Raw genomic sequence first — 18,537 nt, forward strand, 5'->3', positions numbered from 1 at the left:
GATGGAATGGGATCAGCTTCACCACATTGCTACTAGGTATAAACGGAGCTGGAGAACTATTCATTTTAAAAATAATGCCAGAACTGTGCCAAAGAGAAAAGAATCTACCAAGACACTTAAACATGATCCTTGAGATGAGTTTATCAAGTGGTTCCTTCTCTAGGGAAAGCATTAGGACTTTCTGTAGTATCTTCCTGAGATCTCCTTCTGATTCCTGGCATTTTCTAGTTGACCACAGAGATAATGTACATTTCAGGTGATAGGATAACACCAGCTCTTGGGGAATTAAATGTATGGACTGGAAAGTAAGCCCAAACGTTTCAACACTTCAACTTCTTTCCTTAAAAAGTTTAGACTTCCCGGTGTTGTCTTTTCGCTCACGTGGGCACCAGATGCTTTCTCCAGGTCCGTGCTGTGGGTATGCATGCAATACATATATGTAACCATTAAAGCCCGTGGGACTGCTATGCTTCCATAGTAACATAATGCAGTGATTTTATAATTTCCCTGAGACATTTCTGTTTACATAAAATGTACAGGGAACCCTAAATAAACACACCACTGTAGAAACTTTGGAGTCTTCCTCGCCTCCTCTCTTACACATGTTAACACAGACCTCTCCTGTACCGGAAGCCCTTTGTTTGTCACTTGGGCGACACATCTTGCAGTGCTCTTCTCATCCCCCACCATTCTAGCTCCTCCTCCTCTTCTTTCTTTTCCTAAGCTCAGCTGCAGTCTCTAATGCGTTCTGTCTGCAGAGCTCCTGCCTTGCTGGGGAGTTAGATTCAGTCTCTTTCAGGGTATTCTCCACCCTCCTGCTTCCCCTCCCCTCGCTTACACCGTCGTCCTCACTCAAGGTAGGTTACTGGTTACTATTGTCCACGTAGACTGTCCAAACATGTAAAGATGTTTAATGAAGATTTACTTGAGCCAAACAAAGGATACTTCAGGAGGCAAGACCTCCACAGACTGAAAAAATGCCTCCTAGAATGGCAGGTTACAGTTTCTTTTATGAATTTGAAATTAAGGAAGGAACAGAAGGGGCATTACATGAAGGTGGCAGAAAGCAAGGTGAGGACTGGCTTACAGAATAGTTAAGAGTATATGTTCTCGTGAGGCCGTGGTTTTGATTCTGAGCCTCTGAAAGGAGACATTTCAAAGGTGTGTTAACTTGGATGCACAGAAACATTGGACAGAGCTTGCTTAAGACAAAGATAAACGTTTTACTAAAGAAGATATATGCCTGGAGCCTGACTACCCACCGTGACCTTCCCAGTGGAGTTTATGATCGGATCACCCTGTGAGGTTTCTATACCCCCACCCACATTGTTCTACATTCTCCTACACTTTTCCATTCCTAGACCTCCACTCGTGACCTCACCAGCAATGAAGATAATGCTCCAGAAGTAGGGAAAGAAAGAGATATCAACAGCCATTATTGTCACTCCTGAGGTAAATGTGTGGCATTTCTCCTGTGTGGCAGATTCTCCACCTTTTGAGTTGAGTTGATTTGTGAGATTAAGGGATAGCAAGTTGAGACAAGTGTATATATACACTCAGCTGGGCAGGTACACTAAGCTTTAGGAAAATAAATGGAAGCCATATTGGTACTTGATGATAAACCTTTAAATGGACAACTTCTCATACATCCTTAATAGACCTAATAAGGTTGAATTGAAAACCTGGGGTGTCAAACATGAATATCCCTTTAAATATTTTCTGGAATGCCCTTTCATTCAACTCATCCGTAACTTTCTACAAATATGGAGAATCACTACAGGGCTGTTTCTCAGATGTGGTTTATTATTTGCAAATGTCCTGCTTGTTTCTCCCTGGAGATGCTAAGACAGATCTTCTTCCAGCCAATATCATCTCAAATATGTTGGTATTTTGTTTGGCCAAACAAACAGCTTCAGTAATTAAGTAATTTTTATTTTTTATAAAAGTGTATGAGGTGGAGAGGGGAACCAAGTTTGCCACCTGCAGGGTGGTAAGAAGCCTGTAGTGGTTTGATACTCTACAGTTTTATTGGCCCAAATAAAGAAGGAACAGAGTTTGGTAATATTTCATTGGGTGAATAAGTAGCATTTGTAACTAACTGCAAACACATTGAAATACATTAATACATTTTATCATCTAAAGTAACATCAATTTTTGAGTCAAAAATTAAACTTTTAAGTATCTATTTGGACACAAAATAATAAATCTTTCAAATTTGTACTGAGAGTATTTACAATGCAAAGTTTGGGCCTTGTGCTTAGATTTGACTTCTGTATTTAATAACATCTACTCTGCTTTGCTTTTTGGGTTACTGTCCCTGTACATTGTAGAAATAAGTTTTCTATCTAACAATTCTGTTTCCCGTTTTGTATACATTATCTTAAAGACAAAGTCTTTCCCACTAACTTGCTTTAATTATTTCTTGTTTCTTCTTCTGCTTCTTCTTTTTATTCCTCTTCTTTCTTCTTCCTTCTTTCTTCTTCTTTCTCCTTCTCCTCCTCGTCCTCCTCCTTCTCTTCTCCTCCTCCTCCTTCTTCTTCTTCTTGCAGGGGATAGAGAGACAGGAAGGGAGAGAGATGAAAAGCATCCACTTGTAGTGGCATCACTTTCAGTTGTTCATTGATTGTTTCTCATATATGCCTTGACCAGGGGGCTCCAGCTGAGCCAATGATCCCATGCTCAAGCCAGTGCTTGGGATCAAGCCAGCTATCTTGGAATTCAAGCCAGTAGCCTCTGGGCTCTAGCCAGAGACTATGGACTCATGTCTATGATCTCACACTCAAGCCAGCAACCTTGTGCTCAAGCTGGTGAACCTGAGCTCAAGCTGGTGAGCCCATGTTCAAGCCAGTGACCTCCTGGTTTTGAAACTTGGTCCTCATCATCCCAGATCAATGCTCTATTCATTGTACCACCAGCGGTCAGGCAAGTATTTTCTTGTTGATTCTAACACCTTACTTATGGATTCCTTTTGTATCCTTGCCTAGAATATCCTGAATGGTCGGAGGATATTATGCAATTTAAATCACTCCTAGGGCAGGCACATGCCTTGGACGCCAGACAGTGTACCTTACACAGTAGTGGAGATAGGAAAGGATTAACTATGAGAGGAAAATACATTATTATTAAATACTGTTTATCTCAAGAGAGTTATATCCTAGATTTTTAAGGACCATGATACAGAAAATAACTGGTGCTTTTTTTCCTACACAATTTTTGTTCTGTCAGGGATAGGATATTTACTGAATATGCCAGTTGTCTTAGCTCAGGTGGGCTTAGGATTTAGTTTATTGCTTTAAAATCAAAATATTTTAGGTGTGGGTGTAGCTACCATTGGATAATAGCCATCAGATTCCCTTTCCTTCAATAGGACTTAGCTTCATTGCCATTTCTTTCTACCATAATTTCGCCGTACTCACTGTGTTAGCCTTCCTCTGTGCCCCTGTACCAATCTGTCAGTCCTCTATTGACAAGAGCATTTGTTCATAAGTGTGTCTTCCCCTTTGCACTGTAAGCAATATAAAGGCAGAAAATGGTGTCTTTGACCACATACTTTCCAGTGCCTATCTCAAAGCCTGGTTTATGGCAGGCATTTAATGAAGATTAACACCTTCCAAGTAGCAACTCCCAAATCTCTGTGGCTTAAGACAATCTAGGGTTGGCAAGGGCTTTGTTCCATGGTGTTGTAGTTAAAGGGTATAGGCTAATGAAGCCTACACAAACTTGGATGCATGCTAGTCATCTTCGCAGGAGGATGGAAATGACAAATCACACTCTAGTTCTTGATAGTTCAGCTTGGAACTGATATATCACTTTCTCTCATATTTGTTTGCTCAAAGCAAGGGCCATAGCCACAGCTGATGTCACAGGGATGAGGAAGAGCAACACCACTATGTTTCTGGAAAGAGGAGAACAAGAATGGTAGTGGGCAGCACTAACACCTACTAACCCAATGTCTGATATGTGGTAGGTACTTAATACCTACTTAATGAAGTACCTAACACTACCTGTTGAGATTTAAATTTTTTTCTATACAATAAGTGTAACCACTTGAAATCATGAAATATCCTAGTAACTACACTTAAAAAAATCACGGTACTGATAGGGTTGTCTAAGCTATGTTCAGCAAACATCTGGACTTCTTAAAATAACCACTCTGTTCACTTTATTCATATTAAGGAATGTGTTATATTTGATTTTATAGTTTTTCAGATGCATAAAATATGAAATGGGTAAATTTTCATAGTTAAGATTTTTGCCTGAGTCATTTATAACAGTCCAGAAAAAATTTTGAAGTCTTCAAATATTTGGATATTAAGTTAGTCTAATAAAAAAGTTCTTTAAAATAAACTATTTTTAGAAGCACCAATGTCTGGAATGGAAATTGGTCTGGAGCTTAAGAAAAATAAGTCTAAATGAAGAAAAATAAGAAAATGATAGATTGTATTCTAGTATTTTACACTAAATGGTTTGGTTTTTTTCTGTTAACCCAAATGTATTGTTTAAAATATGGAAAATACAAACTACTATGAGAAAGATGGATTAAAAATCATTACCCAGATAAAACCACTGTTAACTTTTTGGTGTGATTGCAGTCCATGATTATCCTCATTATAAGAAAAGAAGCATGTAGACAAGACAGTAGGAGGTATTGGCTGATAATGGGGAGGTAGCAGTGAAAATGGTGAGGAATGATCAGAGAGAAGAGGACAATGTTGGTAGGATTTGTTGATGGATAAAATGAGGAAGGAGATGATAGAAACATGATAGAGCATCGAGGAGATCGTGCAGGAAAGAGTCCCCTTCCACCCCCCCCATAACAAATAATGTTGTAATATCCTCAATATCCACCTATCTCCTTGTGTCCTCAGTCCAAAAATATTTAACTTGAGGGAGCTGGCCAAGGTTGCTGGAATTTCTTTTTTTTTTTTTATAAATTTTATTTTTATTTTATTTATTCATTTTTTTTTTTAGAGAGGAGAGAGAGAGACAGAGACAGAGAGGGAGAGAGAGGAGAGAGAGACAGAGAGAGAGAAGGGGGGAGGAGCTGGAAGCATCAACTCCCATATGTGCCTTGACCAGGCAAGCCCAGGGTTTCAAACCGGCGACCTCAGCATTTCCAGGTCAACGCTTTATCCACTGCACCACCACAGGTCAGGCCGGTTGCTGGAATTTCAATATGGGAAACCAACTAGAGCTGAAATTAGTTGGAAAGAGAAGGGGCCAAGCCTAGAGGTTGTCCTCTACGAGGGCATGCTGAGATATGTCTCAGACCAGGCTGCTGTTGCTTTCAAGGTCAGAATGGTGGGAGTGGACAGTTGCTGAGAGGGCCATTTCTTTTGGAGGCAGAGGCGGCACCGTTCCTGAGGATGGAAAGACCTGGCAAGAGCCAGACGGCAAGGCCCGATTCCAGCTGGGAAGAAGTTCAAAAGGAGACATCCAGTTTCTTTTGCTTTGAGGACACTTCAAAGGCTAATCATGCTGTTATCCATCAGGGCAGGGCTTTGGGTTGGGAGATAAGGAACCAGAGGCAGAGCTTGTTGGAGAAAGCTGTAACTTTACGGAGTGATGGATACTAAGCCTGCCACTAAGATTTAAGCAACCAGACTGTTCACTGGCCCCACTCTGGATGGAAAGCAGTTCCTTATTAGGCTGCTTGAATTTGCCTACAAAGTCTGTGAGGCTGAGAAGACAAGACAGAGTTCCTCAATCTGTGGCTGGGAGAGAGTGGGGAAGGCTGTGATTGATATTAAAGGGTTGGCCCTGGCTGGTTTGCTTAGTGGATAGAGCATCAGCCTGGCATGCAGGTGTCCCAAGTTTGATTCCCATTCAAGGCAAACATAAGAAGCGACTATCTGCTCTCTTCCCCACCCTCTCATCCTTTTCTCTCTCTTCCCCTCCCACAGCCAGTGGCTTGATTGGTTCAAACATTGACCCTGGTGCTGAGGATAGCTTGGCTGGTTCGAGTACCGGCCCCAGATAGTGGTTGCCAGGTGGATCCTGGCCAGGGTGCCTGCGGGGGTCTGTCTCTCCATCTCCTCAGCTCTCACTTAAAAAAAAAATTAAAAGTTGTGTTTATTAAATACCTTATCTATGGGACAGAGTCAGGAGAGGGTAGAAATAAGATAGAAATATAAGACATAACCCTCTTTTTAATTTTTGTGGCCTAGTTACAGAAACAAGCACATTATGAAATTGATTAATAACCATAAGGGGCACTGTTTAGATAGAGACCAGAAATGTAATGACTAGTGTCTGAGGTGCCTGATAAGGGATTGAAGGATCATTTTAGCAGTGAATGAATTCAATGAGAATGTCAGTGTTTTCACTTTGATGTTGATCTAAAGATAATCTTTTCATCCTTTAGATGTATAAATCTTCTCATTTACAGTGGTAATTTATAATCAAAATACAGTTTTATAGACGAATACTTTAGTTTCTTAAGTTAATGTTCAAGGTAGATTCCAAAAATATCTGTATGGGTGCGGTTTTTTTCTAATTGCAATTATGGAAGATAGAATGCTAATCCAAGTCTTAAGGAATGGTGGGTGAGTTCAGAGAAGTGCAGAAGAGGGAGAAAGGTGTTTCTGAGAGTGAGATCAAGGATAAGTGTGATGCATTTGAGGTACCTGGCAACTTGCAGGATATGTCAGTTTTAGGTTTTTAAACGTTCCATCCATTCTGTCCCTGATCCAGCAGTAATTTGATGAACACTTTCCCCTGTTTCCTCTCTCACCTTCATTTTCTGCTGGCTGCAGCATCTGTAGTAGTTCCTTTTGTCAAGAAGGTGTGTTGAAACCCCTATTAAAGAACTATCTTCTAAACTTGATGTTTTTGATCAGTATCTAAGACAAAATGTACTTTCTCTGCCAGAATGAGAATTTTGATTTTCCCAGGACTTGACATCTGAGCAGTTATGGTTCTGGCAGAGACATCTGAAGGAAAGGCCACTGCACCGTCCCTCCGGGGGTTTGCTGGGCGCTCAGCAAGCAGGTGGTCTGCCCAGGACTAGAACACTCAAGGGAAATGGCCTTTTTTATGTACCAGCCTAGTCCCTCACTGTACTTAGGGACTTGTTCCTCTCAAATATCACTGATGTTCTCTTGAGTTACTTTTCCTTTTCAACAGAAAACACCCCAGGTCAGTGGTCTTGGTCCTCCTCCATTTTGCAGTAAACTTTTGTTAGGTTTATTACTAAAACAGAGAATATGTCTGTTAATTACATTAGATCAGGCTGCAAGGTTGTTTGCTCAGATGTGGGCTAACAAGTGCTTGGTCTTTTTAATTCTTCTTTAAGTAAAACTTTTTTTTTTCTTTTTATTCCTTTACAGATTCCAGCAACACTATGGCAGAGCCTAGCCACGTGCAACAACAGCTGGATTCACAGAATGGTGCTTTAGAGGCAAGCTTTGCAGTGAATTCTCTGGAGAACGGTTCCCAAAACATGATGGAGAGCCTGAGCCCAAAGAAATATTCTTCCAGCCTGAGATTTAAAGCCAACGGAGACTATTCTGGCTCCTACTTAACTCTATCACAACCTGTGCCTGCAAAGAGAAGCCCTTCTCCTCTGGGAACTAGTGTCAGAAGCAGCCCCACCTTGGCCAAAATCCAGGGAAGCCAGCCGTTCTCTTGTGATGGGACCGACAAAACTATTTCCATGAAACCCCCCACCCCTTCACGCACTTCACCCTCCCTCAGTGGGTATTCACGCGGGCGACCGGACTTTGATCATTATACTGGCCGGGACAGTGAAAGGTCCCTGAGGCTCTCAGAGAAGCCACCCTATTCCAAACACAGCTCAAGGAATAAATCCCATGACAATGTCTACTTTCTTGGAGGGCTGGAAGGCCGGAAGGCCTCAGGTTCCCTCCTGGCCATGTGGAATGGGAGCTCCCTCAGTGACACCGGCCCTGCTCCCATCAGCAGGTCAGGGGCTGCAAGCATGCCTTCCAGCCCAAAGCAAGCCAGAAAAATGAGCATCCAGGACAACCTGACACTTCAGTCCAGGTTGACCAGACACAAAGAGCCAGCCTCTGATAACATCAGTTTACGAACTAGGAAGTATTCGAGCAGCAGCCTGAGTCACATGGGAGCCTATAGTCGATCGCTCCCCAGGCTTCACAGAGCCACAGAGCACCAGCTGACGCCCCTCAGTGTGCCTCTAAGAAACTCCCTGGGCAATTCCAAACGAACAAAACCAGGGGAAAAGGATCTACCTCACAGCATAATAGACAATGACAATTACCTGAATTTTTCTTCTTTGAGCTCAGGAGCTTTACCCTATAAAACCTCTGTGTCTGAGGGCAGTCCTTACGCAAGTTCCACCCTCAGCGTCCCCGGCAGTCCTCGCATGGCTCGGAAGATGCTTCTGGCCTCCACCTCCTCCTGTACCTCTGATGACCTTGATAAGGCTTCCTACTCAGGGACCCTGTCGGGTCATTCATTTCCTCCCATGGAGCCAGACAGAGCGTTTGTGGCTAGGCGGAACTTCTCTTGTGGATCTGTCGAGTTGGATGATGCAGATTTGGAGAGCCTCAGACAGTCCTCAGGAACTCCCCAGCCTGTCCTTCGGGAACGGAAAAGCAGCATTAGTTCCATTTCAGGACGTGATGACCTGATGGATTATCACCGGCGGCAAAGGGAAGAGAGACTCAGGGAGCAGGAGATGGAACGATTGGTAATCATCTGACTTGACCTCACTATTTCATTGAACAGCCTCTTGGAGACAAGCTCCAAGGGTTTATGTGGGTCTGCAGAATTTCCATGTGCCCCAGCCGTTACCCTACCTTCCTAAAATTTCTCCTGCTAACTCTCTCCTCTTTCCATATCACTATTATTAGTCACCTGTGGATATTTGGAAGTCCCACATGTGCCTAATGTTATGTTACATTGTTCTGCAGCGTTTTCACGGGTATAAAGTCTCGAGAAACCTAACAAAACTAGTTGTGAATTTTACTGAATTTCTTATGCATTATAAACTTTTTCTTTAAGACTGTGAGGAAACACCAATTTGCATTATGTATTTCATCAAATTTACATATATATGGTATGGCAGAAATAATCAGTGAAACTACAGTGCATCGGGATTTAGGTAGCATTCTGTATAGTAAGTTGTCTGGGAAATTGAAAGGTTGCCTAGATGGTGCTCAACCTTTTTTCTGCACTGCACACCCACACACACACCCTGCGCCCATCAGCCATTATCTCTTAGTCCAGGCGTCCCCAAACTACGGCCCGCGGGCCGCAATGCGGCCCCCTGAGGCCATTTATCCAGCCCCCACTGCACTTCTGGAAAGGGCACCTCTTTTATTGGTGGTCAGTGAGAGGACCACTGTATTTGGCAGCCCTCCAATGGTCTGAGGGACAGTGAATTGGCCCCCTGTGTAAAAAGTTTGGAGACCCCTGTTAACAGTGACTCCCAACTGACATATTCAAAAATTGTTGGACTTGTCTTACTTTATTTAAAATAGATTTATGCTTATTGTGGAAAGTGTTGAAAATAATGCTCTTTTCTTTTAAGCATAAGTTTTGTTTGTTTGCTTTGTTTATAGGATAAATAGCTGTCACAGATTATTTTGATTCATTAATGATGAATTGTGTATTTCTTTTTTTTTTTTTTTAACAGAGAATCAGAGAGAGGGACAGACAGGAACAGAGAGAGATAAGAAGCATCAATCATCAGTTTTTCATTGTGACATCTGAGTTGTTCACTGATTGCTTTCTCATATGTGCCTTAACCGTGGGCCTTCAGCAGTCTAAGTGACCCCTTGCTCGAGCCAGCGACCTTGGGCTCAAGCTGGTGAGCCTTGCTCAAACCGGATGAGCTTGCACTCAAACTGGTGACCTCGGGATCTTGAACCTGGGTCCTCCACATCCCAGTCTGATGCTTTATCCACTGTGCCACCACCTGGTCAGGCGAATTGTGTATTTCTTTAATGAGGGAAGCAGCAGGATTGGTAAAGCTGGCTTACAAAAATATAGGAGTATCAAAAGTATTTTAGTTCTGAAAGAAAGTATGCTGGAATAAGATTTCCGAATCATGGACCTAACTAGTTAATGCCCTATAGGAGAATACAATTGTAACTTTTGGATTGATTATAATGGACAGAAATCAATGGCATCTAAACAGGACAAAATTGGCTTGACATTTTAGCAAAAGAATCATTTGGATTACTCATAAATTAGATAAGTTAATGTCTATTCTTACAGAGTTTCCAAATATCCTATATGTGATAGTGAATGGAAACAAATGTGTGTATCCTTAGAGAGTTAGATATGCCTTGGGTGGCTCTATTAGAGATGACCATTTCCTTTGTTAACTATATTCTTCAGAAATTTTTCATGGTCATAAAAAAGCACTGTATTTGGACTTCATTCACTGGCATAAGCCCAGAAGTTCAGTTAACATACAAAGGCCATGTTGTATATGGATAGCGAACCTAGCGCTATACTGTACTGGACTATTATTAATGAAGCCAGAGAAATAACATCTCTCTGATCATTTATTAAGCAACCTAAGAGAGTATTTCAGTGGTTTCCCTCACTCCAGAGATCTTACTCAAATGCTCTTACGTACTTTTTTTTTTTAGATTTTATTCATTTTTTAGAGAGGGAGGAGAGAGAGAGAGAGAAGAGGGGAGAAGCAGGAAGCATCAACTCCCATATGTGCCTTGACCAGGCAAGCCTGGAGTTTCAAACCTGCGACCTCAGCATTCCAGGGTCGACACTTTATCCACTGTGCCACCACAGGTCAGGCCTCTCTTTTGTACCGAGGGTAGGAAACCAAACTTAAAATTAATTTCCACTAGGTTTCATCTTTAGCACTTATCAGTGTTGGTGAATTTTTCTTTCCTCTAAGGTCCCCCCAGCTGCTAAGGTTCCTGCCATTCCAGGAAGTGACCAACCTTCCTTATTGCCTGTAAATTTGGTGCCTTGCAAGCCACCCATAGGTCTTGGTTCAACTTCTTAGAAGAGCTTTGTGGGTATTGACTCCAAACATAAAGTAAAAACTCCTTTTCCTTAATAATGAGCTTACCATATCTGATGAAATATTTTATTTTTAGGCTTATTTTTAAATATTACACTCTAGGTTTGGCCTCTGTTGCTTAGTCTCTTTGTTTGATCATGTCCTAGTAAAACTGAGGAAGGTTCTTATTGAACGTCTAGAGCAAGTAATGTGACTACCACTAAAAAGCAAATTGTCTTAGAAAAAAAAACTTCCTGATTTCTGAGGGACCAAGCAGAACAAGATACCATATTAAAAGAATGTTTCGTTTAAGTTGCAAAAACATAGTCAACTAAATTGAATATTACAGACAGATCAAGATGAATGCTAACGGGTTTTCCCATCAGAAAATAGAACATTGAAAATAATACCAATAATTCTCCAAAACACTTATTTACATGTAAAAATTAGATTTCCTGTATCAGTTACATCAGTTCTATACAATTCTTATTCCTCTGTATCTTGGGTCATTAATTTAAGTCACCTATTTCTGCACTAAAAGAAGCCCTGAAATATGACTTAGCTGCCTAGCACTGTTTCATAGTTGTCTACCTGATGTCAGCTCAGAAACCTCTACCCTTAGTCTATTCTTTGAACTATCAAGAGTGAAGAGTACCTGGTATAGGTCTGTTCCTGAAGCTCTGATACTATCTTTCTTTGTTAAAGGCACATTCTCGTTTATAACTTAAGCGGAGTCTTTAGGTAAGCATGAAAGAGATGCAGAATTTACTGGTGAGGTTAAGAGTAAAAGGCCATGTTTAATCTATGGTCCGTTAAATAAACAGTAGCAGCAAGAAGGAGTGTTAAAATCTTTTATCAGGGCATAAGACGATTGTCTTATTTAATCATTGTTTCCCCTGAGAATAGGAAGGTACCACAGAGAATAAATAGATTGACATATATCCAGGGTCTTTCTGTAAGTATGCAATCTCTAGTTTCATTTATATTATCTTGCCTGTATAAAGTTAGTCTTAGAAAAGAGTTTCTCATTTGATTTAACAAATCTTCCCATAGAATTCTTGATAGTATTGGCCTATTTATAAATAAGGGGCATGGCAAATAAACCTAATTATTTCTACCATTAAGGAATTAATCTTTGTGATTTCTCAGGGGTCCTCAGAGAAAATATAAAGATATTTTAGGTATAAAAGATATCTTGGGGAAAAAAGTTGTTTTTTTTTTTAATTTAGGGTCTCATCTTGGCAAGGCAGAATCAAATATAACCAGAGATTTCATCACTTGAATAATATAGGATTGTGTATGCCTATGAACGATGAGTGTTTAAAGTTTGGTTGCCTAATAAGTGAAGTTAGGTTATTTTATAATATATGAGAAATCTTAAATCACTTAGAAATGAGAAACTTTTTTGTCATTTTTAAATTTGCAAAGATATGTCCCAGTTAGCACAAGTCACAGAGTACTACTCTTTTAGATATAAAACATTGTAAGCACAGGGTGATTTTGACTGACCAGTGGTGGCACAGTGGATAGAATGTAGACCTGGGACACTTAGGACCCAAGTGCAAAACCCTGATGTCGCTGGCTTGAGTGCAGGCTCACCAGCTTGAGCGCGAGGTTGCCGACTTGAGCATGGGATCATAAACATGATCCCATGGTCGCTGGCTTGAGCTCAAAGGTTACTGGCTTGAGCCCCAAAGTCTCTGGCTTTAGCAAGAGGTCACTGGCTTGGCTGGAGCACCCCAGTCAAGGCACGTATGAGAAGCAATCAATGAATAAAGTGACTCAACTATGAGTTGATGCTTCTCATCTGTCTCCCTTCCTGTCTATCTCTCTCTTTTTCTATGTGTTCCTTACTTCTCAGAAAAAGAAAGAAAGAAAGAAAGAAAGAAAGAAAGAAAGAAAGAAAGAAAGAAAGAAAGAAAGAAAGAAAGAAAGAAAGAGAAAGAAAGAGTGAGTAAGCTGATTTCTCCAAGATCAGTGTGTCATTTCAGTAGAGATAACTGCATTTCAGTTTTACATTAATAGGGCACTTGTCATGAGTTACATTTTTAAAAAAAAATAATTCATAAATAAACCTATTAAATTTTTATAAACTTTGCCAACATTTTAACATTTTATTACATCTTTATAGACTTAACTCTTTACAGATATTATAAACCAAGTCAAATAAAGCTCCATTTCTGCAAACCTACCATTTATTTATTTTCATCAACTTTTGTTCTTCATGGTTTTCTCTCACATTCTAGAACAACCAGACACTTTAAGACAAAGGTACTTAACTTAAAGATATTGGAAATTATGTTTAAGCTGACATATCACATAACATAATTACTATTGATATAGAAGGTTGGTTATCATTATAATTTTTAGTTGACCACAAATTTTATATTTTTCATAATCTTAAGCATCATATGGAAGTAATAATCTTAGTTTATCTTTTCAGTAAACTAATAATAACACCTAAGAAGTGCAGATAAACTAATCCCTTTATGATAAACCAAATCCACCCTATTTAAAAATGAAAGCACATTTGTATTATACTATACACTGATAAAATAAGGCAAAAACAGAGTTGTTTTTAAAACGAGATCATCAAATCAGTCTGACATATAAGCATTCACTTTAATTGTGTCAATTTGTTTTCTAAGGAAAAAATGCTTATGAAGTCAGCAGTTTTGATGAAAAAGGTTTTTTTTTCTAAAAGAGGAACACATTAATATTATTCAAGTTTCATTTTATTTTCTAGAATTTGAGAAATGTTAGATTAATTTAAATGCTATTAGTCTCTGTAAATAATCAGAAGCAAAGGTCCATTATTTTATTATTTTTTATTTAAAATTTTAATTTATTTATTCATAAAAACTAAGCCCATTATATAATAACAGAAATAAGAGACTTTTCATGAGAAAAGATGGGAGGAGTAGCATTCTTACTAATTTTTTATTATCCTCGGGAGGTGGGAAAATATTTCACACACGCACAGTGAGTTTCCCGCCTCATGTACAGAGACACAAACACATAAGAACTTAGGGCGTAAGTTGTACGGCTTCAGCTATAGATTACTAGTAAACACTAGAACACTAAATCTCACTGTTCCAGATCTCACCATACTGGTGACTCTCCCACTGGGCACAAAAATACTGTCCTTATTTGAACTTACAATTAGAAAAACAACCAACAAATGAAAACCAACAACAAACAAATATCCAGTCATCTTTCACCTGATCAAGACTAGATTCCAGTTCCACCAGACAGACCACCAAGTGGTCAGACCATAAAACCAGATTCCCAGTCATTGCTGCCACCCATGGGGATAATCACTATTAGATGTGTGCAAACCAAAACTCCGATCAAACTCGGCTGAGAATGAGAAACAGAAACAAAAGCGCAGAACAGGAAAACAAAAACCTTCATAGAATACGGAGTCAGTGAAGGTAAAGCTCTACTGCCACTTGGGATTCGCTGCGGGAGCCAAGAGAAGCTGGGCCTGGGCTTCCAGCCCACAAGTTATTCCTTCTGAGTGATGCCGTCCACGTGGACATTTCACTGGGACCTCCACGTTGTCAAAGCATAATTTTCAAAAAGTCAACACAACTCTTACACAAATACAGAATGAGTAGAGGCCAAAGATTTATAGAATTCATTAATGAAGAACTCAAACAGCATAATTTCTATAGTATTTTTTAGCTTAGCTTTGATTATAGGAGTATTTCGTATTTTGTTTCTGAGTGTTTTTTGTTTTTTTTTGTTTTTTTTTACCAATCTTTATTTGAAAACTCAAGGTAATTATACTGAGTCTTAAAGACTGAACTGTAATTATGAAACTCCAAGGACCTATTAATGAGGCATAATAATTTTGGAGTCTACATTAAATAGCTTCCAACTGCTGTGCTATCTGAGATATTTAGTTTTTGTTTTTTTTATCATTTTTCTTTCTTCTTTCTTGCTCTCAGCTGCCAAACCTTGCTTTTGTCCTTATGCCAGCCTTTTCTTTTCTTTTTTTTTATGATTTTTGAAAATAAGATATTAAGCCTTGTTTTATTATTTTTTTTATTTTTTATTTTTTTTCATTTTTCCGAAGCTGGAAATGGGGAGGCAGTCAGACAGACTCCCGCATGCGCCCAACCAGGATCCACCCGGCATGCCCACCAGGGGGCGATGCTCTGCCCCTCTGGGGCGTCGCTCAGTTGCATCCAGAGCCATTCTAGCGCCTGAGGCAGAGGCCACAGAGCCATCCTCAGCGCCCAGGCCATCTTTGCTCCAATGGAACCTTGGCTGCGGGAGGGGAAGAGAGAGACAGAGAGGAAGGAGAGGGGGAGGGGTGGAGAAGCAGATGGGTCCCTCTCTTGTGTGCCCTGGCCAGGAATCGAACCTGGGACTCCTGCACACCAGGCTGATGCTCTACCGCTGAGCCAACCAGCCAGGGCCTTAAGCCTTGTTTTAAAATATTCCAAATTAAGAGTTACTAGGTGTATGTGGTCTTGAGAGGATCCTGTGTGCATGAAGTGTGTCTTCAGTTCATAGACATCAAGACGTCTTTTAGGGCTTGTCCGTGGTCATTAAACTTCCTAGTTCTGAGCTGTTTTCCAAGTAGGAGTAATGGAGGCTCTCTAGTGGGCTGGGCTGATCCTTTGACAAGCAGATATGCCAGGAGCTAGAAAAATCATTGTGAAGTAGACAGCATTCTTTTATTAATCTCATTAGATACCTTCCCAAGTAAACAAAGGTAGTGAAGGCCATCTTGTTCTTCTTATGGTCTGGGACAGTTTAAGTCTTTTTAAAAAGAAAAGGAGAAAAATAATCCTAAAGAAAACCCTACTGCTGTTAAGAGCATCGATCTGGTTCCATTACTAAAAGCATCTGTGTTATTATGGAGAACCAGTGCACTCCCACAAATTGCTTTGTAGCAATCCAATATTTTCTTTCTGGTTGACAACAGTCATCTGTGGTGCCTCGATAAACAGTATTGTCGCCATTTAGAATGATGTAGGACCAAACCTGGTATTCATTTCTAAAACGTAATACGATGCCAGCTGTCATCAGGGATCATGGAATAAGGTTTCCTAACTTTTTACATGCTTTACCATATTAAAGATAAAGGCTGGTTTTCTTTTAAGGCACATATTAACATTTCCATGGTAGTTATTATTTGAATAAGTAAAATGTCTGGGTCAGTGATTCTCTACTGTTTGGAAGGTGGTTTGCAATAGCTTCTCTGAAAGCAGTTTATAACTAAAGAATGATAAGATGCGGGAAGCTGGGACTGTCCATCTTGCTTAGGGCTGTATATCCACCCCCTCACCAGGTGACAAGGGTAATGGAAAGCATTGCATACATGTTTTTGGAAATGCATGTTTTTGATACCCATTCATGACATTAATTATGGCTTTCTTTATTTGCTGTAAGTGGTCCCCTAGATCCCAGACATTCCAACCTTAAGTTTATGCAGTTAGTTTCAGGTAAGAAGTATAACTCTATACAAAAAAAAAAAATACAGGTATGTCAGCATAATTGCAAACTTTTTACTTCCAGAAACAAAGAAATTCTCCTCCAATTTTCAATTAAAAATGAAAAGATGGAAATAAGATACTTTCTTTATTTTAAAATTATATAGCATTCTTTGTAAAAAAAAAAAATAGCACTCTCCAGGATCATACAAAAATCAAAGCTTGTGTACTGTTGAGTAGACCATAGATCTCTAATGTTTCTAAAATTAAGTAAAAGTATAATTGAGCTTATTTAAAGAGTTATGGAATTTTAAAACAAATATATATGTTGTCTAATCTTAAGGTGATAAAGTACAGATACTATAATATTTTAAAGACTAGAGTTTTTAATTTTTTTGTGTGTGTGACAGAAAGAAGGACAGATAGGGACAGACAGACAGGAAGGGAAAGAGATGAGAAGCATCAGTCCTTTGCTGCAGCTCCTTAGTTGTTCATTGTTTGCTTTCTCATATGTGGCTTGACTGGGGGCGGGAGCTACAGCAGAGCAAGTGACCCCTTGCTCAAGCCAGTAACCTTGGGCTCAAACCAGTGACCTTGGGCTTCAAGCCAACAACCTTAGGCTGAAGCCAGTGACCATCAAGTCATGTCCACGCTCAAGCCAGATGAGCCCACACTCAAGCCAGTGACCTCGGGGTTTTGAACCTAGTCATCTGCATCCCAGTCCGACACTCTATCCACTGCGCCACTGCCTGGTCAGGCTAAGATTTTTAATCTTTAAAACAGATTTTATAATTCAGTTTTGTAATTAGGAAATATTGTTTGGGAACCCAAGAACAGGATTGTCAGATGGAAGTTAGTCTGCTGGTAGCTGTGTGTTGCTTCTCTATCTGCTTCTTGCTGTGTCCACTTCAGTGACTCCTGACCTCAAAAGAAAAATTGGGGCATTCAGATATTTTTGTATTGTAAATTGGACTGCATTTCTTGGTTGGGTGGAGAATGAACAATGTTAAGAGAATGACTGTTGTTGCCTAGCCATAGTATTAACTTTTTTAAAGGAAAAACATGTTTGAAATATGAAGGCAAATTTAAGTTTTGAAAACTATTTTGTTCTCTAGTCTGACTTGAAAGGCATCTCCTTCCTGATGTGGCCCTTCCTCTTGCTACATCCTGACTATAATTTTAATTTTTAAAAAATAGTTGCACTCGTGGGAAGTGAGTCAGTTAAACTGCAAATGAGGTGAGTGGTTAGTTATTTTTGAACCAAGTAAACTTGGTGGCTCAAACTTTTTAAAGGGATATTAAGAAATTATGAATCCCTTTCTACGTATATTCTGAGTCAGAATGTCCATTATTACATCAATTGATTTAATCCTTAAATTCAGCAGAGCCTGACTTGTTTTTGTGGAGCCTTGCTGTACTCAGCTCTGGTGCTTAAAACAGCAAGTCAGTTCTTTGCTGTTCTCCGCCTTCTTTCGCTTTTATGCCTTGTTTGGATAGCTTAGAGTCTAGTGTGAGTCATAAATGGGAACCACATAATTTAAAATGTTCTTACGTTAAGAACAATGAAAAAAAGGTATGAATTTAAGTATAATATATTGGACAGCACAGGGTTAGATTGGTGATGCTATTTGCTGCCTAAGTAAGTATCCATTCTCTAAGCTGACTTTTGAATGTCTAACAAAATACAAGTAAACCTGTAACTAGTGAGTAATCCAAAAAGACTGTTATCTATGATCACCTTGAGTCACTATAGAATAAAGACTTTCTCAGTCTTTTACATAGCAAATTGCTGGCATATAAGTAGATGTTCAGTAAATATTGAAGCAATTAATCATTAGCAAATTAGGATTATCAGCTGTATACCCAGGTAACCTAGAATAAAAAGTTACCACATTTTTTTCTTTCAATTAGAGAGCTAGGAGGGTTATGGAAAAAGAAAAAATAGTGTTTAACAATAATCTAGTGACTCTACATTGGGGAAACACAGAGCTAAAGTCTTAGAGTAATTCTGTGTTACAATAGGCTGTGACAGTTATTATTAAAAGCAGATTTTCTATATTTGAAAGCAAACCCTGGTTTCCTGTTACAGTGGCAGTACAAGCTATTGCCTCTTGATGGTGCCACACA

General features: G+C 39.6%; 1 protein-coding gene across 13 annotated transcripts in view; it reads left to right on the forward strand.

Moving 5' to 3' along the window:
• The window catches only part of PHLDB2 (pleckstrin homology like domain family B member 2), a 261,962-nt gene that overhangs the window by 160,165 nt on the left and 83,260 nt on the right, over positions 1-18,537 (forward strand). For all 13 annotated transcript variants that reach the window (XM_066346840.1, XM_066346827.1, XM_066346829.1 and 10 more), the window contains one exon: positions 7,329-8,674. In XM_066346840.1, coding sequence (XP_066202937.1) covers positions 7,329-8,674 — 1,346 coding nt within the window. The remainder of the gene's footprint in view (positions 1-7,328; positions 8,675-18,537) is intronic.

The sequence above is a fragment of the Saccopteryx leptura genome, chromosome 8 (assembly GCF_036850995.1).
Source record: "Saccopteryx leptura isolate mSacLep1 chromosome 8, mSacLep1_pri_phased_curated, whole genome shotgun sequence".
Classification (NCBI taxonomy): domain Eukaryota; kingdom Metazoa; phylum Chordata; class Mammalia; order Chiroptera; family Emballonuridae; genus Saccopteryx; species Saccopteryx leptura.